At 38.0% G+C, this 16,131-nt stretch overlaps 1 protein-coding gene across 1 annotated transcript; it reads left to right on the forward strand.

Moving 5' to 3' along the window:
* Positions 1–247: 247 nt before the first annotated feature.
* Positions 248–9,233, forward strand: LOC113060792 (zinc finger MYM-type protein 4-like). The gene is made up of 13 exons (XM_026229981.1): positions 248–324; positions 402–445; positions 1,293–1,440; positions 1,561–1,691; positions 1,777–1,909; positions 2,009–2,200; positions 2,502–2,596; positions 5,841–5,985; positions 6,142–6,293; positions 6,462–6,576; positions 7,766–8,014; positions 8,125–8,248; positions 8,693–9,233. The coding sequence occupies exons 3-13, from the start codon at positions 1,362–1,364 to the stop codon at positions 8,901–8,903; spliced, it is 1,626 nt and encodes a 541-aa protein (XP_026085766.1). The 5' UTR covers positions 248–324; positions 402–445; positions 1,293–1,361; the 3' UTR covers positions 8,904–9,233.
* Positions 9,234–16,131: the final 6,898 nt, after the last annotated feature.

The raw sequence follows: 16,131 nt of genomic DNA on the forward strand, positions 1-16,131 counted from the left end.
TCTATATGTAAAACTGATCTAAAAATATAGTAGGGCTACCAGTTGACATTGTGTTTAACACATTTATTATTTAGCGGAGTGAAACCTGTTGATAAAGACTCTTAACAGATTCAGAGTTTAATATCATATGTCATTGTAAAATTGAATGATCAAAAACTGTTTTTTATTATGAGATGGACTCACTCTTGTTGCATCATCATTTAAGGTGCTGTGTCTAACACCACTACAGTTCAAGCTCCATTATCTCTGTCGAAAGAAATGCCTGTAATTGGTGGTGTGGTGTCACTGGCCTCCACATTTACCGGGAAATACTAGCTCTTACAGGTATTTTTTCGATGTCTCTTTAAATCTAAATCTAAATCTTTTCATTAATGTTTTAATTATTAAAGTTTTCTTGGCAGGAGCTCTGCCTACCTCCAATGCCAGCTCAAAAAACATTGGGGAAGTAAGTACTGATGCACACATACTTTGTGTTGAAAAGGGTTGTATAACGTACACACTTCTGGTCAAAAGTTTTTTTTTTTTTTTTTTTTTTACTTTTCTGCAAGAACCATTCAGCAAGCATTTAATTGTATAAAGTAAATCTATTTATAATGTTGCAAAAGATTTATATTTTAAACAAATCTAACTTTGTATTTTTCTCATAGGATCCTGCAAAAAATGTATCCCAATATAAACAATATTAAGCAGCACAACTGTTTTAATTAATGTGTAAAATTTATATGCCATTTTTCTCTATTCTCCATGTACTTTCATATATTTTTGAAGAAGGAAATCTGCATGAAGTTTTATAACTTTCATAATAAGAAATGTTACCTGAGCATTAAATCAGCATATTAGAATGATTTCTGACGGATCATGTGGCACTGAAGACTTAGTAATTAAGTAATTAAGTAATTTACATTTTGAATATTTTATAATAATAATAATCATAATCATAATAATAATAATAATAATAAATTAATTGTGATATCACTGTTTTTACTGTATTTTTATTAAATATTAGAGACTAGAAATTCCCCAAAACTTTTGAATGGTAGTGAATGTAAAGATGCATTTATCAAAAGTGACTGAAATAAAAGTTATACAGACTTTTTACAATTATAGAGTACATAAATAAAACGCATAATTACAAATAAAGGTGTTTGATGTATTAGTTTTTGATTCAGTTTTGGTATTGCTATTGGCAATGAAATTGTAGTTTTTATAAAAACTTTGCATTATGTGCTTCTTTTTGTCAAATATGTGATGTTTTTGTTTTTAGCCCTTATATTTCATGCTATTTCTAATAGGCCAGCACACAAACCGATGCTGCAGTGTCTGCTATTCCATATCGAAGAACGTTGAAGAACAAAGCTCTCATGTGCAGACCGATTACTGAAGAGCAGGGCGTCCAGTGTCAGCCAGAGCCTCCACTACCTCCAAATCTGTGCCAAACAGGTCGGTCTGCCTCACTTTTACTGTCACGCCTGCCAGAAGACCTTCCGTATTTTTTACAGTCATAAGCAATGTAAAATATGTTGAAATTACATATTGCAATAACATTTTCTCTGTCCTCAGTGATTGATGAAAATGGAGAGAGAGTGAAGCTGGTCCCAGTGCCGGTGCCCATTCCGATGCCAGTTTACATCCCAGTACCAATGCATCTATACACCCAGTACACACCCTTTCCACTGGGCCTACCTCTACCGGTATGTCATCTTTGTAATTACCTACAATGATTCTGTCCTATAGTTTAAAGCTCATCTTGAATCTTTTTGTGCTGTTACCTCCCAGGTGCCTGTTCCCATGGTCATCCCTGGATCTCAAGACTCCCCCGAACAGAAAGACACTAAATGTAGCCTGCCTGCTCAGAGCTCAGTGGAAGACGACGATGTGGAGAAGGGAAAAGACAAGCCTGCGTCACACGGTGCATAAACATTTTATTACTATTGGACCATTTGCATATCCAAATAAACTCCTCCAGTTCTTCAGTATTTGACTGGATGAGGATTATTGTCTTGCTCAGACCAGGGCAGCACTTACAGTGGTGATTTGGAGTCAGAGGCCAGATCAACACCCTTCAGCTTGGCAGATACTGAGGATCCTGGAGTCAACGTGAAGCCACCGGTGCCATCGACCGAACTAGAGGAGCCGGTAGCCGCTCGGACCCCGTCTTTGTCGTCAGAGCAGCCAGATCTGGAAAATGATTTTCCTCGCTGTAAGTTACGATTTAAGAAACGTGTTACTTGATTAGTTGCAATTAATCTGTAATCTTTTTCTTTAGTTAAACATGCCAACATCTTAAAGATATGTGCTATTTGTATATATTTCTCAAAACACACATACTCCACTAAGTACTAACTTAAAATAATAACTTTTTCATTTTTCCAGCACTTTAAGAATGTAACATTAATTTTATAGCACGTTCTGATGAGCTTTTCATTCATGTTTGAACAAATGTGGGTAATATTTCAAAATTCCAATTCCAAAATTATGACACCCATTATATCATTTCACAGCATCGGCTGACCCTGGATCAGCTAAAGAGAACAGACTGGTATTGACGCTGAAGAGACGTAAGAGGGGCAGAGACAGCCACCCTCCCAGGAAAAGGGTATGTAATCTGACAGAATCAGATTCCCGGCTTGTTGAAAAGACATTTGTCTTGAGCGACAGAACGACAGAACATCGGCCAGAGTCTGAAGTGTGAAGTCCGTTGAAGTGGGTTGTGTCCCGTCTTTTAGATGAACGATAAAGACTGAAGTGTTTCCAAAGTCTCTTGTCCAGACTTGTTGATCAGTATATACCGTAATTAGGAACCGTAACTGCAGAGAGACTATTTCTCTTAGATATAGCTTAGATTTTAATTTTTTTTTTTAACATTTAGGATCATTTGGCTGTATCTGTTGTCAAGATTAAGGACTGTTAATTGTGACCCTGGAGCACCAGTCTTAAGTCGCTAGCAACAGCCAAAAAATACTGTACGGGTCAAAATTATCAATTTTTCTTCTATGCCAAAAATCATTAGGATATTAAGTAATGATCATGTTCCAGGAAGATATTTTGTAAATTTCCTACCATAAATGTATCAAATCTTAATTTATGATTCGTAATATGTATTGCTAAGAATTCATTTGGACAACTTCAAAAGCGATTTTCTCAGTATTTATATTCTTTTGCACCCTCAGATTGTAGATTTTTTGTTTTTTTCAAATATTGTCCGATACTAATAAACCATACATCTTATTTCAGATGATGTATGAATCTCATTTTCGAAAAAATTGACACACGAGTAATTTTGTGGTCCAGGGTCACAAATGTTCCAAAACATTTGTATCATTTCTTGCATTGTCATGTATTGCTAGTTTATATTTTTGACTGGTCATTTTAAAAATGATTTACGCTTGGTAGATCGATTGATGTTTTTCATTTGTCAATGGCAAATCACAAGGCTATTTTGTTGTTCTTCTATCAAGTTTGTTTTGTTGTACATGGAAAGTTCTATAGAGACTTTTGGGTAGCACTTTATTTTACAGTCCTATTCCTCATGTACATACTATGTACTTATTATAGTAATTACAATAACTATGTAATAATTAAGTACTAACCCTGAACCTACCCCTAAACCTAACCCTACCCCATGTAGTTACTTTGTGTTACCAGAACGTTCTTAGATAAATACACTGTAAGTACACTATAAATACATGTTAGTGTATGTACACGTACTGTAAAATAAAGTGCAACCAACTTTTGAGTATATGAGACGTTGTGCAGTAACCATTCAAGTTCACATGGAGATGAGCAAGTGTAATAGCTGTTGTCGAAAAAAAATTGGGATCATTTGTGGACTGTGGACATGAACAAAAAAATTGGTTTCCTATTTAATTTTGGATGTTATGGACCATTTAATAAACCAGAATGGCATGGAATCGGTCAGAGGAATCTGTGTACATCTGGCTAAATGAATTCAATAAAATATTTCATTGAATATATAATGTCACTGTTATCCCTGGAAATAAGCAGTATCGTTCATGCCATATTGGCTAAAAAATTAATCAAAAAGCTCCAAGAAAAATATGAATCCAGTCCTGGTTTTGGATATGCTATGAAACAAAATGAAGGTAAAATAAAGTCTTCGTTAAACTGATAGTTCTCCAAAATAAAAGACATTTACTCACCTTCATGTTCAGCTTCTAAAGCTGTAATCTTTCTTCTGTGAAACAGATGGAGTCTAGTAATATTTCATTTGTGGGTGATCCATTCCTTTTAACACTTTTTATTTAGGTGTGTCATGTGCTGAAATTACACATGTAGATGTCATAGTCCCATCATCCCCTGCAGACCGTCGCTCATTACAGAGCTTTACTGGGTTAATGACAGAAATAAAACTCCTCCTTTTTCAGATCTTAAAATACCGGCTCCAACTTCTATGTGAGCCTAGCTTAATCTAGGAAGAATTGGTCATTATTTTGATTTTAATTTCTTTAACTTGTTACACCGCAAGTAAAAATGATTTTTTTGTTTTTAATTTTAAAAAAAATTTAATGATAAAATCCATGCCAGATTCAAAGATTTGTACATTTGACGTGTCAGTGACGCTAGAGAAGAATTGATAGAGACCTCAAAACTGGCACCAGAAATCTTCAGGAACATTCGCTTTCTGCCAGAAAACAAAAGGGTGCTGTGAGAAGTGTGATGCCGTCAGATGGCATTTGGAAGGTTTGTATCCCTCCGGAGGGAACCTGGCAAATAGGACGGTCTAGCTTGTTTAAAGTGTGAAGCAAAGGCTCTTTAGAAACCAAGAAGTTCGTACATAACACCATGCAGCCAATTACAATGAGACTGAATGCAGGCCAGATGGGGACAGAAGAGGCTGGAAGTGAAGGAGAGGATGATGGAGGAGTGGTTGCCATGGAGGCTGCTACAAGTCACCATAAAAGGAGATGAATGTGTCAGCATCTGTCAGTGACACGTTCTGAAGAGTCTGCGCATGCTTCACTAGAATCGAATGTTATCGTTTATGTTTTACTTTGTCAGGCATACTCCGGCTTTCTTTGGCTTCATTCATTCCTATTCACTTGATGTGTTTGTTTATTTATGTGTTTATGATTTCTGTTGAGAATTTAGTATAAGCCTTTGTTTATAATATCATAATTAGAATTGTATTATTATTTATTTTGTCAATGTAGCTTTCACATTTTTTACCAGTAAATCATTATTATTAAATAAATAATTAAAATAAAATAATGACATAATAAATCATTAAAGATAAATAAAGTATTTTATTTATTAAAATAAATAGACATGAAATATTGGTTTGAGTTGATTTGAGAGTTTTTGTTCTCTTGCTTGTATATTAGCTTCGAGCGTCATTTAAAACTGAAAACAATCATCCTAATAACAAGATAAACACTAAATGTTAATTTATAATATTAATATAATAGTTAGAATTTTTATATATAATAAAATATAAGAAGTTACATTATCTATGGACTAGTTATTTTTATCTAAAAAATTTAATTTATTTACCTCTATTTTAAAAGGATAGTATTTATATAGTAATCTAGTATTTGTTCATATTTTGAATTAGCTTTTCTTTTTATATTTTCAGTTTTCATTTTAGTTTGCATTTTATTAATGTTTTTAAATTATTCTATTTGGCTTATTTGGATTTTTTGTTGTTGTTGTTGTCATTTAGCGACATTTGTTTACTATTCGAAAGAGTCATGAAACAGCATATTTTCAGATATTGCATCTACTCCGGATTTTTATTTGGTTTAATCTTTCAATTGCACTTTAATAAGGGAACTTCTAAAGGTTGTCTAGTAATAAAAATTTTGTTTTTATGTCTCATTCAGGGTCGTAAGCGATCTGGCACCGATACACCGGGAGGTGTTTGGCTTAGTTCCTCCAGCTCAAAGCTCAACCAAATGTACGGAGTCGAAGCCTGGGCCAGCTGGGTGCGAATGAACACGGGACAGAGCGAACAGGAGCAGCAGTCCCGTAAGTTCACACATATGGGTCAGAACATGGAGTCTGCTTCATGACTCGCGCAGCGTGCGTCGTTAGTAAAGGTCACTGTCACAGTTAGTGTGTGACATTACTCTGACCTTCCATGTGTCTAAACAACTTTTTCTTCTCCCACTGTGTCTTATTCAGAAGGCTCCTTGACTATGAAGGAAGATTTGTTGCAGTGCACTTCTGCGGATCTCAGTTATGGTCTTTGCCGTTTCATCAAGGAAGTCCGCAGGCCGAACGGCGAGCCTTATGAACCTGATAGCATCTACTACCTGTGTCTAGGCATTCAGCAGGTTTGACCTTAAAAATAAAGCATTTGCTCCTAAATCCAGCTTGATCTGTTATTACACCCTTGCTTCAGATAAATTTTATTATATTACAATATTTGATTATTTAATTTTTTGATAGATGTTCTAATAAGCATTTTCAGTGACACATTCCCTCTTGACTCTTTTTTTAAGCGTCTGCTTGAAAATGAGCGTCTTGAAAATATCTTCACGGACTCACTCTATAGTCAGTTCATCAGTGACATCACCACACTGCTGAAGGACTGGGGAAATATGTTGCCTCCTGGAGGTAACAGTCCTTTTCACTTTTTGTCATTGATTGTCAGATATATAGCCTATTAAGAAAGCCAAAGTCCAACAAAAATTTTGACTATCCTTTCAACCCATTTTAAAGGAAAACACCACAGTTTTTCCATATTCCACTATGTTATTCCCTCAACTTAGACGGAGTGGATACTTACCTCTCCTGTCTCAGTGCATGCACTCAATCGCTGTAGCGCGCGGCGCCACTATGTTAGCATTTAGCTTAGCACCATTCATTCCTTAGGATCCAAACAGGGATGAATTTAGAAGCCACCAAACACTTCCATGTTTTCCCTATTTAAAGACTGCAACATGAGTAGTTACATGAGTAAGTATGGGGACACAAAATAAACAGTAGCGATATTCCTAAGCAGATAAAAATGATGACTATAATGCATAGCGGAAGAGCACTTCGCAGCACTTTGACCTCGGCGCAGTAATTTCATTACTCCTGAAACAATTTTTTTTTTTAAATTGTAATCAAATTTTCACAATATTTTTGTTTCTACTGGATTTTGTTTAATTTAAATGCAGCCTTGATGAAAAACATTTTTAAAAAAAAATCTACCCAACCCCAAACTTGGTACAAAATTGAAAAATTCACTCTTGTTGTAAAAAAAATAAAAAAAATAAAAAAAATAAATAAAAAAAAAAATAATAAAAAAAAAAAAAATAAAAAAAAAATAAAAAAAAAAATAAATAAAAAAAAATAATAAAAAATAAAAAATAAAAAATAAAAAAATAAAAAATAAAAAATAAAAAAAAATAAATAAAAAAAATAAAAAAAGTGGGAAGTCGTGGCCTAATGGTTAGAGGGTTGGCCTCCCAATCGAAGGGTTGTGAGTTCTAGTCTCGGGCCGGACGGAATTGTGGGTGGGGGGAGTGCATGAACAGCTCTCTCTCCACCTTCAATACCACGACTTAGGTGCCCTTGAGCAAGGCATCGAACCCCCAACTGCTCCCTGGGCGCCGCAGCATAAATGGCTGCCCACTGCTCTGGGTGTGTGTGTGTGTGTGTGTGTTCACTGCTCTGTGTGTGTGCATTTCGGATGGGTTAAATGCAGAGCACAAATTCTGAGTATGGGTCACCATACTTGGCTGAATGTCACTTCACTTCACTTCACTTCACTTCACTAAATAGGTTTTTAAAACCGTCTGTTTTTCTGTTTCTTCAGGATATGGACACTCACGGGTCGAGGAGGAGTACCTTTGGGAATGCAAGCAGCTGGGCGCTCTGTCTCCCATTGTTCTGCTCAACACGCTGCTGTTTTTTGGAGCCAAGCTGCTCAAACTCAAAACGGTTGAAGAGCATCGACGCCTTGCATTCTCCAATGTCTCCCACTGCTCAAAGACCACCAAAAATGGCATGACCGCTTATCTTCGCTTCAGACTACCTGGCAAGGAAGAAGAAAAGGACAAAAAAGGTGAGGGCTGCAGTGGTCACAGTGTTTAAATTAAAGAGCTTCTAGTCACATGAGCGTGCATCTCTGCTCATAATATAATATTTCTCGATTTGTGTTAATCGAACATCAAGCACCAGCTGGTAAAAGGAGGAGAGAGGAAGAGAAGGTGGAAGAGGAGATTTTGGAGATGCCTGAAAATGTGGAGAACCCCTTACGCTGTCCTGTCAGACTCTACGAGTTCTATCTCTCAAAATGGTGAGCGTTATTTTATTTTAAGGGACAGTTCACTCAGAAATGAAAATTGTCATGATTTACTCACCATTATATACTTCCAAACTTGTATGTTTTCAATGGGAACATTTTCAGTGAAAGTGGATTATATTTTTACTGTAAAGTCGTCATTCCTCTGCCAAACAGTTAAACTTCCATCTCATTTTGTGTTTTACAAAAGATTGCAAATAACACTCACTTGATATTTTGGCGTGAACTATTCATTTAGTGTAGTTTATTACTCCCTTCCTACTTGTATCACATTTTTGTGACTTTATTTGAATTATGCAGATCCTTGAATGATGCAGCTTGAGTTTAGCACACAAAATGAGCATCTTTCAAATTGCTTTTGCTTGGAGGAAAAGAGCCCTTTATCTGGTGCTTTCAGTTGCACGGCTTCATAATGTTCATTCTCTTGTATATCCACAGCTCAGACTCTGTGAAGCAGCGTCCAGATCTTTTCTACCTGCAGCCCGAGGCCTCCTGCCACCCCAGCAGCCCTGTGTGGTACTCAGCCCAGCCACTGGATCGCATCATGATGGAGAGCATGCTCACACGGATCCTAGCTATACGGGACATTCACCTGGACTCTAAACATCAGCAAAAGGACCTGGACTCATCAGATGAAGAAAGCTCTTAATGAAAACCTACAAACTCTGAGACCTAAAAAAAAAAACGTCATGAGACATTTAATGACATCAATGTATTACTTTTATTCTGACGGGAATGGAATACAAACAGACATGAATGAAACTGAAACTGTGCACAAGCTCAACAGACATTCCCGAAGTCGTTTATTCTATCATGAATGTTACCGAAAATGAAATTTGGACGGAATAGTTTGGTTTTTAGTCACAAGTAGATATTGTTTTTCAGTATTTAGTATTATTTAGTGAAAGCTTTTTAAGTTTAAACATTCATCATGTCATTGTTGGTAACCTTTGAAAATATATATGAATTCTCATATGTATGACTGGTTTGCTTCTGGTTCAATTTATAAGGGTTGCCCCTGATTTTAACTTGCTTTCTACACAATCGCTACTTTTTCACTTATTGACATGAAAACAATTCACAGCCACAAATTTTTGAGCAACTGCTGGCGATGCTACTAACAAATTTATACTAACACTCCGCTATGAGAGAACAGACAGTGAACTTAGAAATCAAATTGCATTTTAATGGACAAGAATGTGTATATTCCCATGTGTATAAGATGCACGGAAGAAAAAGACAATTTTCAATGTTAGAAATATTTTTTTTCTAGGCCACAGACATACAGGTACAGTTGGCCTCAAAACTCTTTCTGGCAGTCAAGACCTTGCTTGGTTTCTGTAATTAGATGTTTAGCTTCTAGAAAAGATGTTTATACAATATTTATGATCGTGATGCGTTCATGGAGTCAAAGTGTCATGTCTCAGTCAATAGAGGGCAGTCCTGCTTTGTTAGTTCAAGTGACAGGACCTTGACAGGGCAACAATAGGGAATCAAATAAGCAATGTTTAGCCACATGATTATGCTGATATTTGCACAGATAGATGCAATGCCAGCCTACGATGTAAAGCCAATTGTCATTCGCTACCATGGTAACAGAGACAAGAGCTGTTGCTTGTACTTCACACTGGATTCTGAATGTGCTGCTGCTGTTGAGAATCATGCAATTCAGATATGAAAACCACTTCATATATATATAAAATATGCATCAGCCTTTAGTGATGCAATTATTGTCTAATTTAACCTAAACGTCCCAGATCAGGACCTTTAATTTAGCCTCCACTGACTTTCAGCAATGTCTGGCTAACATAAGGGGAGCAGTGTATATATAAGTGAGGCAGCTGAACTATTTATATCTACGGTTGTTAAAGGGCAAATGCTGTTTGCCTGATCACTACATCTTATACCAGTTGTTCGTAAATGTACAATTGGTCATGGCACATCTCGGGGATAGGTCACGTTTATATTGCCTGTTCAAAAAGAGTGTGTGGGCGTGCTCCGGGCAGATGAGGTGGGTTTCGAGAGGGTTAGAGAATGAGAGGAGAGTGTGTGGGAGAGAGAAGTACAACAAAGACAGACAATCTGGCAGTGCATGATTGAGTCATTGTTTGAAAAACGTACAATGTCAAACTATGCATTTTTTAAAAGCCATGCTGTTGGCATAATTTGTGCGAACCATTTAATTTAGATGAGATTTTTATTTACACTGATAAGGCAAGGATATTGGCAAATGCAGATAACATCTGATGGAAATCTAAGCCATCTTATTAGAGGTCAAACCAAATTGAGATAAAAGTGACTGAAAGGAAATGAAATGAGCGAGGCAAAAAAAGTCCTAAGCTCCTGATAAGTGCTGAAGCCCTGAAGCATCCTCAAAACTCAGGGGAGGGAGCTGAGAGAGCGAAAATGAGGCAGTAAGAGAGAGGAGGGAGAGAAAGAGCTGCCGTTGGTGTTGAAAAAGAGGCTATTTATCAAACCAACTGTGTTTCTGTGTGACGAAGGACAAGAATCTAAGAGCAGAAAGATAACGCTGGAATACAGACTGGATTCCTGTACACTTTTCACACCTGGACCACCAGCGCATAAGGGACTTGGACTGACCATCTGTCATTCAGCGAGGCTATGAATGCAAGAGTTACATCAGTGATTCACAAGATGAAGACAAGCAGTGCAAAGAGACCATGCCGAAGTGTTATGGCACATTTGAATGATGAAGGGAAGTGAGTTTTTGCTCTAATACTGTGCATTTTTTAAGTGTAAAGATGTTGCCTCAGGAGAATGGGAGCTCTAAATTTGGAACAGAACTGCTTATATCTGGCTAAACGGAGCGGATAGACAGACATACAGTTTTTTTATGTCAGTTTATGAATGAAAAGCTACTCTGTTTACATGGAAATGTAATACTAAAAGACTCACGAAGTTGCTTCCTTCCCACTTAATGTTGCTATCAAACTATTCATTTAAGGGAAGCATGTTTTATTTTTTGATTTTTCATTTCCATTTTCGGTGGAAATACTGAAGCCATTTCTTGGCATCACCAGAAGACCAGTAAGTTTCATCAAGTATTTTCAGTTTTTGATTAAATGAAAAACTTTCTGTCTCCAACAATTGCTAAGAAGACCTGGTACACATGCTCTGGCAAAATCATGCTGTAGACTTCTGGTGGATTATATTGGAGGTTGTGTAGGAGGCCATCCTCAAGAAGTGACTATGGGAAAGCCATTAAGTCGTCCTGGCTGCTTACGGCAGAGTCCTTGTTGTTCAAAAAAAGTGGATGACAGAGAGGGTTACAATGAAGATGGGTATATCCCTCAACGCTCCATTTATGACACAATGTGCATCAATGAACATATCGACCACAGTTCGGCACACAGCACACTGGGTTCAAGAAGGGGTCGAGAAACCGACTTCTCCAGTAATGGTTCCATGGGAGCAGGTGGAGACATGTTTGACACAAGGTCTTCTGTGCTAGGCAGCAATGGCAGAAAACTGGATGAGAGGTTCATTTTTGATTCTCTGAAATTAGCAAATGATGAACTGAGCAAGTCACCAAGAGGGTTTGTGAGGTCGGCGTCCCCCAGTGTATCCTGCAGCTCAGCTCCAAGCGGATCCATGAACAAGCGGCATCACCAGGACAATGGCAAGAAGGACAACCTCTGCCGCCACTCCTGGAAGGTTTTGTCTCCACCAAAGTTCCCAGAAACATTTGAACTCTCCCCAGTTGAAAAGACCTACTTAAACCCAGGAGTTGCCTTCTTTCCAAACAGCTTCAACTCCCCACAGATTTCACCCTTCTCTGGATCCCCTTTTTCCACTGGTACACATACACCTTCTGTGTTCTTCTCTCCCTCTCCATTGCCCTTCCATCAGCAGTTCAACAGGCAGTCTTTACCCACCCAACCGTCTTCACCTAGACCACCTCTGTCAGAGTTATCTGTAAGTGCCCTGATGTGTGGTCAAGAAAATCAAGACAAACTAGAGCTTGGCCAAGGTATGAGGGACAATGGGGGCATGGCAAAAGATAATCTGTTTCTGACTTTTAAACCCCAGAACACTGAGCCTGAGAAAGAACTGCCAACAACTACCCCAGAACCTGAAACAGGCACTACACCCCTTCTGCGCTCCCAGACATCAAAAAGACCTGCTGTCTCCCTTACACCAATGGAGTCCACCTGGCCCCGGCGACTGATTGGAAGGAGGAGGACGGTACGACAAGGTGGTGTGGTACATAACCTCCCAGTTCTTCCCCCACTACCCTACCTGCTAATCCGGAGTGTCTCAGACAAAAAGACCATTCCTCGTCTTTCACCGTTCCCCGAGCACCAAGGAAATGTGGATAGGCAGCTCGACAAGTCTACATTAACAAGAGATTTGAAGGATTGCTCTCTACAGGAATGGAAGCTTTTGCGGGATCAAGAAGAATGTAAAGCTGAAGCATCCAAAATTGAGAATGTGCTTCAGGAAGAAGAGAGCAAAATCATGTTCATACAGGAGAGCGCTGAGCCAGGCATTGCTGAAAATACCACTCTTGACTGTGAGGAAGAGAACTGGGAAGCTGTGTTAGAGATGGTTAATTCACTTTGGGATGAGACACGGAAAGAAGATTTGCAAAGTATTGGCTCTCTAAGGCGCTGGCCTCTTTTACATCCTCCAACCGGGTTTGGTGGCTCACAAGCTCCATCAAGTACAAGCTCAGAACTGGGTGCTGAAGATATATTGGAGATTGAGAGAATGAACCAAGAAGTTGTGGAAAGCCAAGATGACGACGACCCACAATTTCAGTATAATTTACAAACGTGTGAAGGTGAAAGTAATTTTATTGTGACTCAGCCTGGGAGCCTTAAACTTGCTCATGAAAAGATCCCAACCAGTTTAGATCTTGCCACCATAGACGCCCAAATGGGAAACAAATATGGCCATAGCGAGTCACCAGATTCCAACCTGACGCTGGACTCAGATTCGAGTGGTGTCTACATGTCAAATCCCAGCCAAACCAGTAGAGAGGACATCACTTCTGATAATGACAGAGCTATGTCAGATCTTGGAAGCATTACATCTCTTAGTCACAGGAAAGAGGGAAAAGTTGATGTCAGAAAGATTGGGACATACTCTTCCATTCCAAAATCAAATAAATTGGCAACTTCTGAGAAAAAAGATCCCTCTGGGCTGAGATCTAATAGCATAGAGCTAGGAAAGCAAGCATTTTGTAAAGAGATTACAACCAAAGCTACAGAAATACAAGCCCGCTTGAAACCTGTGGACATAGGATCTCAAATCCAAGAGATTCATGACACTGTGAACACATCAACGAATGATGTGCCTTTACCACTGTCCCCCTCCAAACATGAAGGTAAAGAAACGTTATTAGTAAAAAGCGATGCAGATTCATTTGTTGCCACTGACAGTTTTGTCTACCTGGCAGTGTCAGTGCTGCCCCCAACCACACAGGAAAACGTGACAAAACCTGCACTGGAAGAGCCATTGCTTCCAACTTCTTTTGCTAAACCTTGCCGTTACCCTGATGAATGTGATTTCCTCTCTACAGATAGTTTTGTCTACCTGGCTGCTCCTGACTGCCACCTGCTTGTGACAGAGGGACATTCGGTATATGACTCAAAAGATTCTGAATCAGAGGACAGCGGTTCTAAGGCTGACTTTGTTATGGCCTCGGCTGTAGGAGGAGATAGCGACTGGGACTCAGACCTGACTGATTCTGAACCTGAGCCAAACACTTCCAAGCCTGTGTGGGACTATTGGGAGGAGCTAGAGCAGGGGGTGCTGCAGGAGCTATTCGGTGAGGACCAATCGGATGCAGACAAACTCCTCCATGGCAACCAAGCTCGGCAGATTTCCTGCCAGCCTGGGGAGTTGGCTGCTATTGTTGTACAGGAGAGAGCTGAGTTGGAAGAGTTGTCCTCACAGTACATACAGGGGGCAGAGACACACACTGAGGTGAAGTCTGTATCCTAACTCTTATTACTGCACTGGCAAACCTATTGTATTAGAGCCCATTTAATAATTCTAAACATCATAAACCGGTATTTTAGTTTTTGTTTTCCTTTCTTTCTCATGGTTTAATAATGTACATATTATTTCCATGTCATGACTCCAGCATCTACCAGTATTCACAATACAGTTTGGATGTGTTCTTGATAGCAGTTTTGTTGAAGCACAGTTTAAGTCTCTCTTTAAAGCTACATTTGTTTGAAAGTTTATGTCATGGTATACAGCTTTATGGATTTATTGAGTTGTTATTGATTTCAATGTTATGTTGACCAGTACGTATTTAGGTTAATTGATAAATCTGACTATTAGTAGGTGATGCAATATTACTATCAGAGATCAAATATAAAAGCTTAAAATCTATTGCACACTAACGTTATGTCAATAATAGATACTCTATTTGCTATATGCTGTGTGCTCTGTATAACAATAATTAATGTTATATGTTACTGGGGTAATTTTTAAATACTGAATGTGACAATATGCCGAATGATAAGCAAAATAGGCTGATGTAAAAAATTTGACCTCATCAATAAAGGAGCACAGTTTATAGCACAAATAATGCTTAATATGCAGTAAAATATGTGTGCTTAGCTCAGTTTATAAAGTTTAAATTAAGCAGGGAGAGTTGTTTCACCTGTTAACACATTGCAAAGGAAATGTGTTCTGCCTGAGTTGTCAATAAATGAGATGTGGGGGATCAAAGTCTTCATTTTGTCACTTAATTTATTTTTATTCTTAGCTGTTTACTTAGCATGCTTTTGGATAGCCTTCTCAGGCTCCACCCACCTTCAGCCTCCTTTCCATTGCTCCATCTGTCTCCTGGCCTATATGTATATATATATTCTCATGTGAATTATTTGAGATCAGAGTGAAGGGTCCTGAAATTCTGGTGGTGTTGTAAGGGCCAAATGGGCTATTTTTAGTTAAATTAATTAGTTCAGTGTAAATGAGGCCAAACCAAATGCATTGTGTGCCAAGATAAAGCATAAGTGGGTCGAGTGCCAGCAACACACTATATGTCTATGGTGCTGGGGTGCATGGGATTTTGCTGCCACCCACCGTTGTTCCTCAGTAACCTACATATTGCTTGTTTTGTTCCATTTGTAATGCATAATATGCATTAACTATGTCATTGTTGTTCCTGGGTCCAACCTGAATCTTTTGGCCTCGATTGAATATTCTGCAGCAACACATAACATGAATTCCCAGCACTATGATGTCTCTATGTGTTTCAAAACAGTTTCAAAATAAATTTGAGAAGTCTTAACAAGGTTGGGCAAAATCATTATTTAAGAACTCTCCCTTTCAATACATGAGTATGGATGTTGTGTGTGTGTGTGTGTGTGTGTGTGTGTGTGTGTGGCAGAAAAAGCATGCTAACAGTATGCTAAAGTTCTGTAAAGCCAAATTATTTGAAATAAATTGGTCTCACTCCTCAGTATATTGAATTGGAAAAGATGGTAAGAGAAAATCAACATGTTGCAGTTACACAACAACAAAATGGGCAAGAACTGAAAGATGGTCAAAGCTGCTTGAAACCTTTAAGCTGCTTCATGTTTTTTGGTTCCATTTTGAAGATTTGGGGGTCAATTTAAGCATTCTTGGAAATGACATGTTCCTTCACCATGGTTAAAGGACCAAATTATATATTGTTTATTTAATGTATGTTGTATAATTTTAGTTTTTGGAAACTACCATTCAAATGTTTGGGGTTGGTAAGATTTTTTTATATTTTAGAAAAATGCTCTCCAAATCAGCACATATTTGATCAATATTACAGTAAAATAAATACAAAATAATAAGTAAAATTGCAATTTAAAATAACTATTTACTATTTACAGGAGCCATTATTCCAGTCTTCAGTGTCACAT

The sequence above is a fragment of the Carassius auratus genome, chromosome 42 (assembly GCF_003368295.1).
Source record: "Carassius auratus strain Wakin chromosome 42, ASM336829v1, whole genome shotgun sequence".
Lineage (NCBI taxonomy): Eukaryota > Metazoa > Chordata > Actinopteri > Cypriniformes > Cyprinidae > Carassius > Carassius auratus.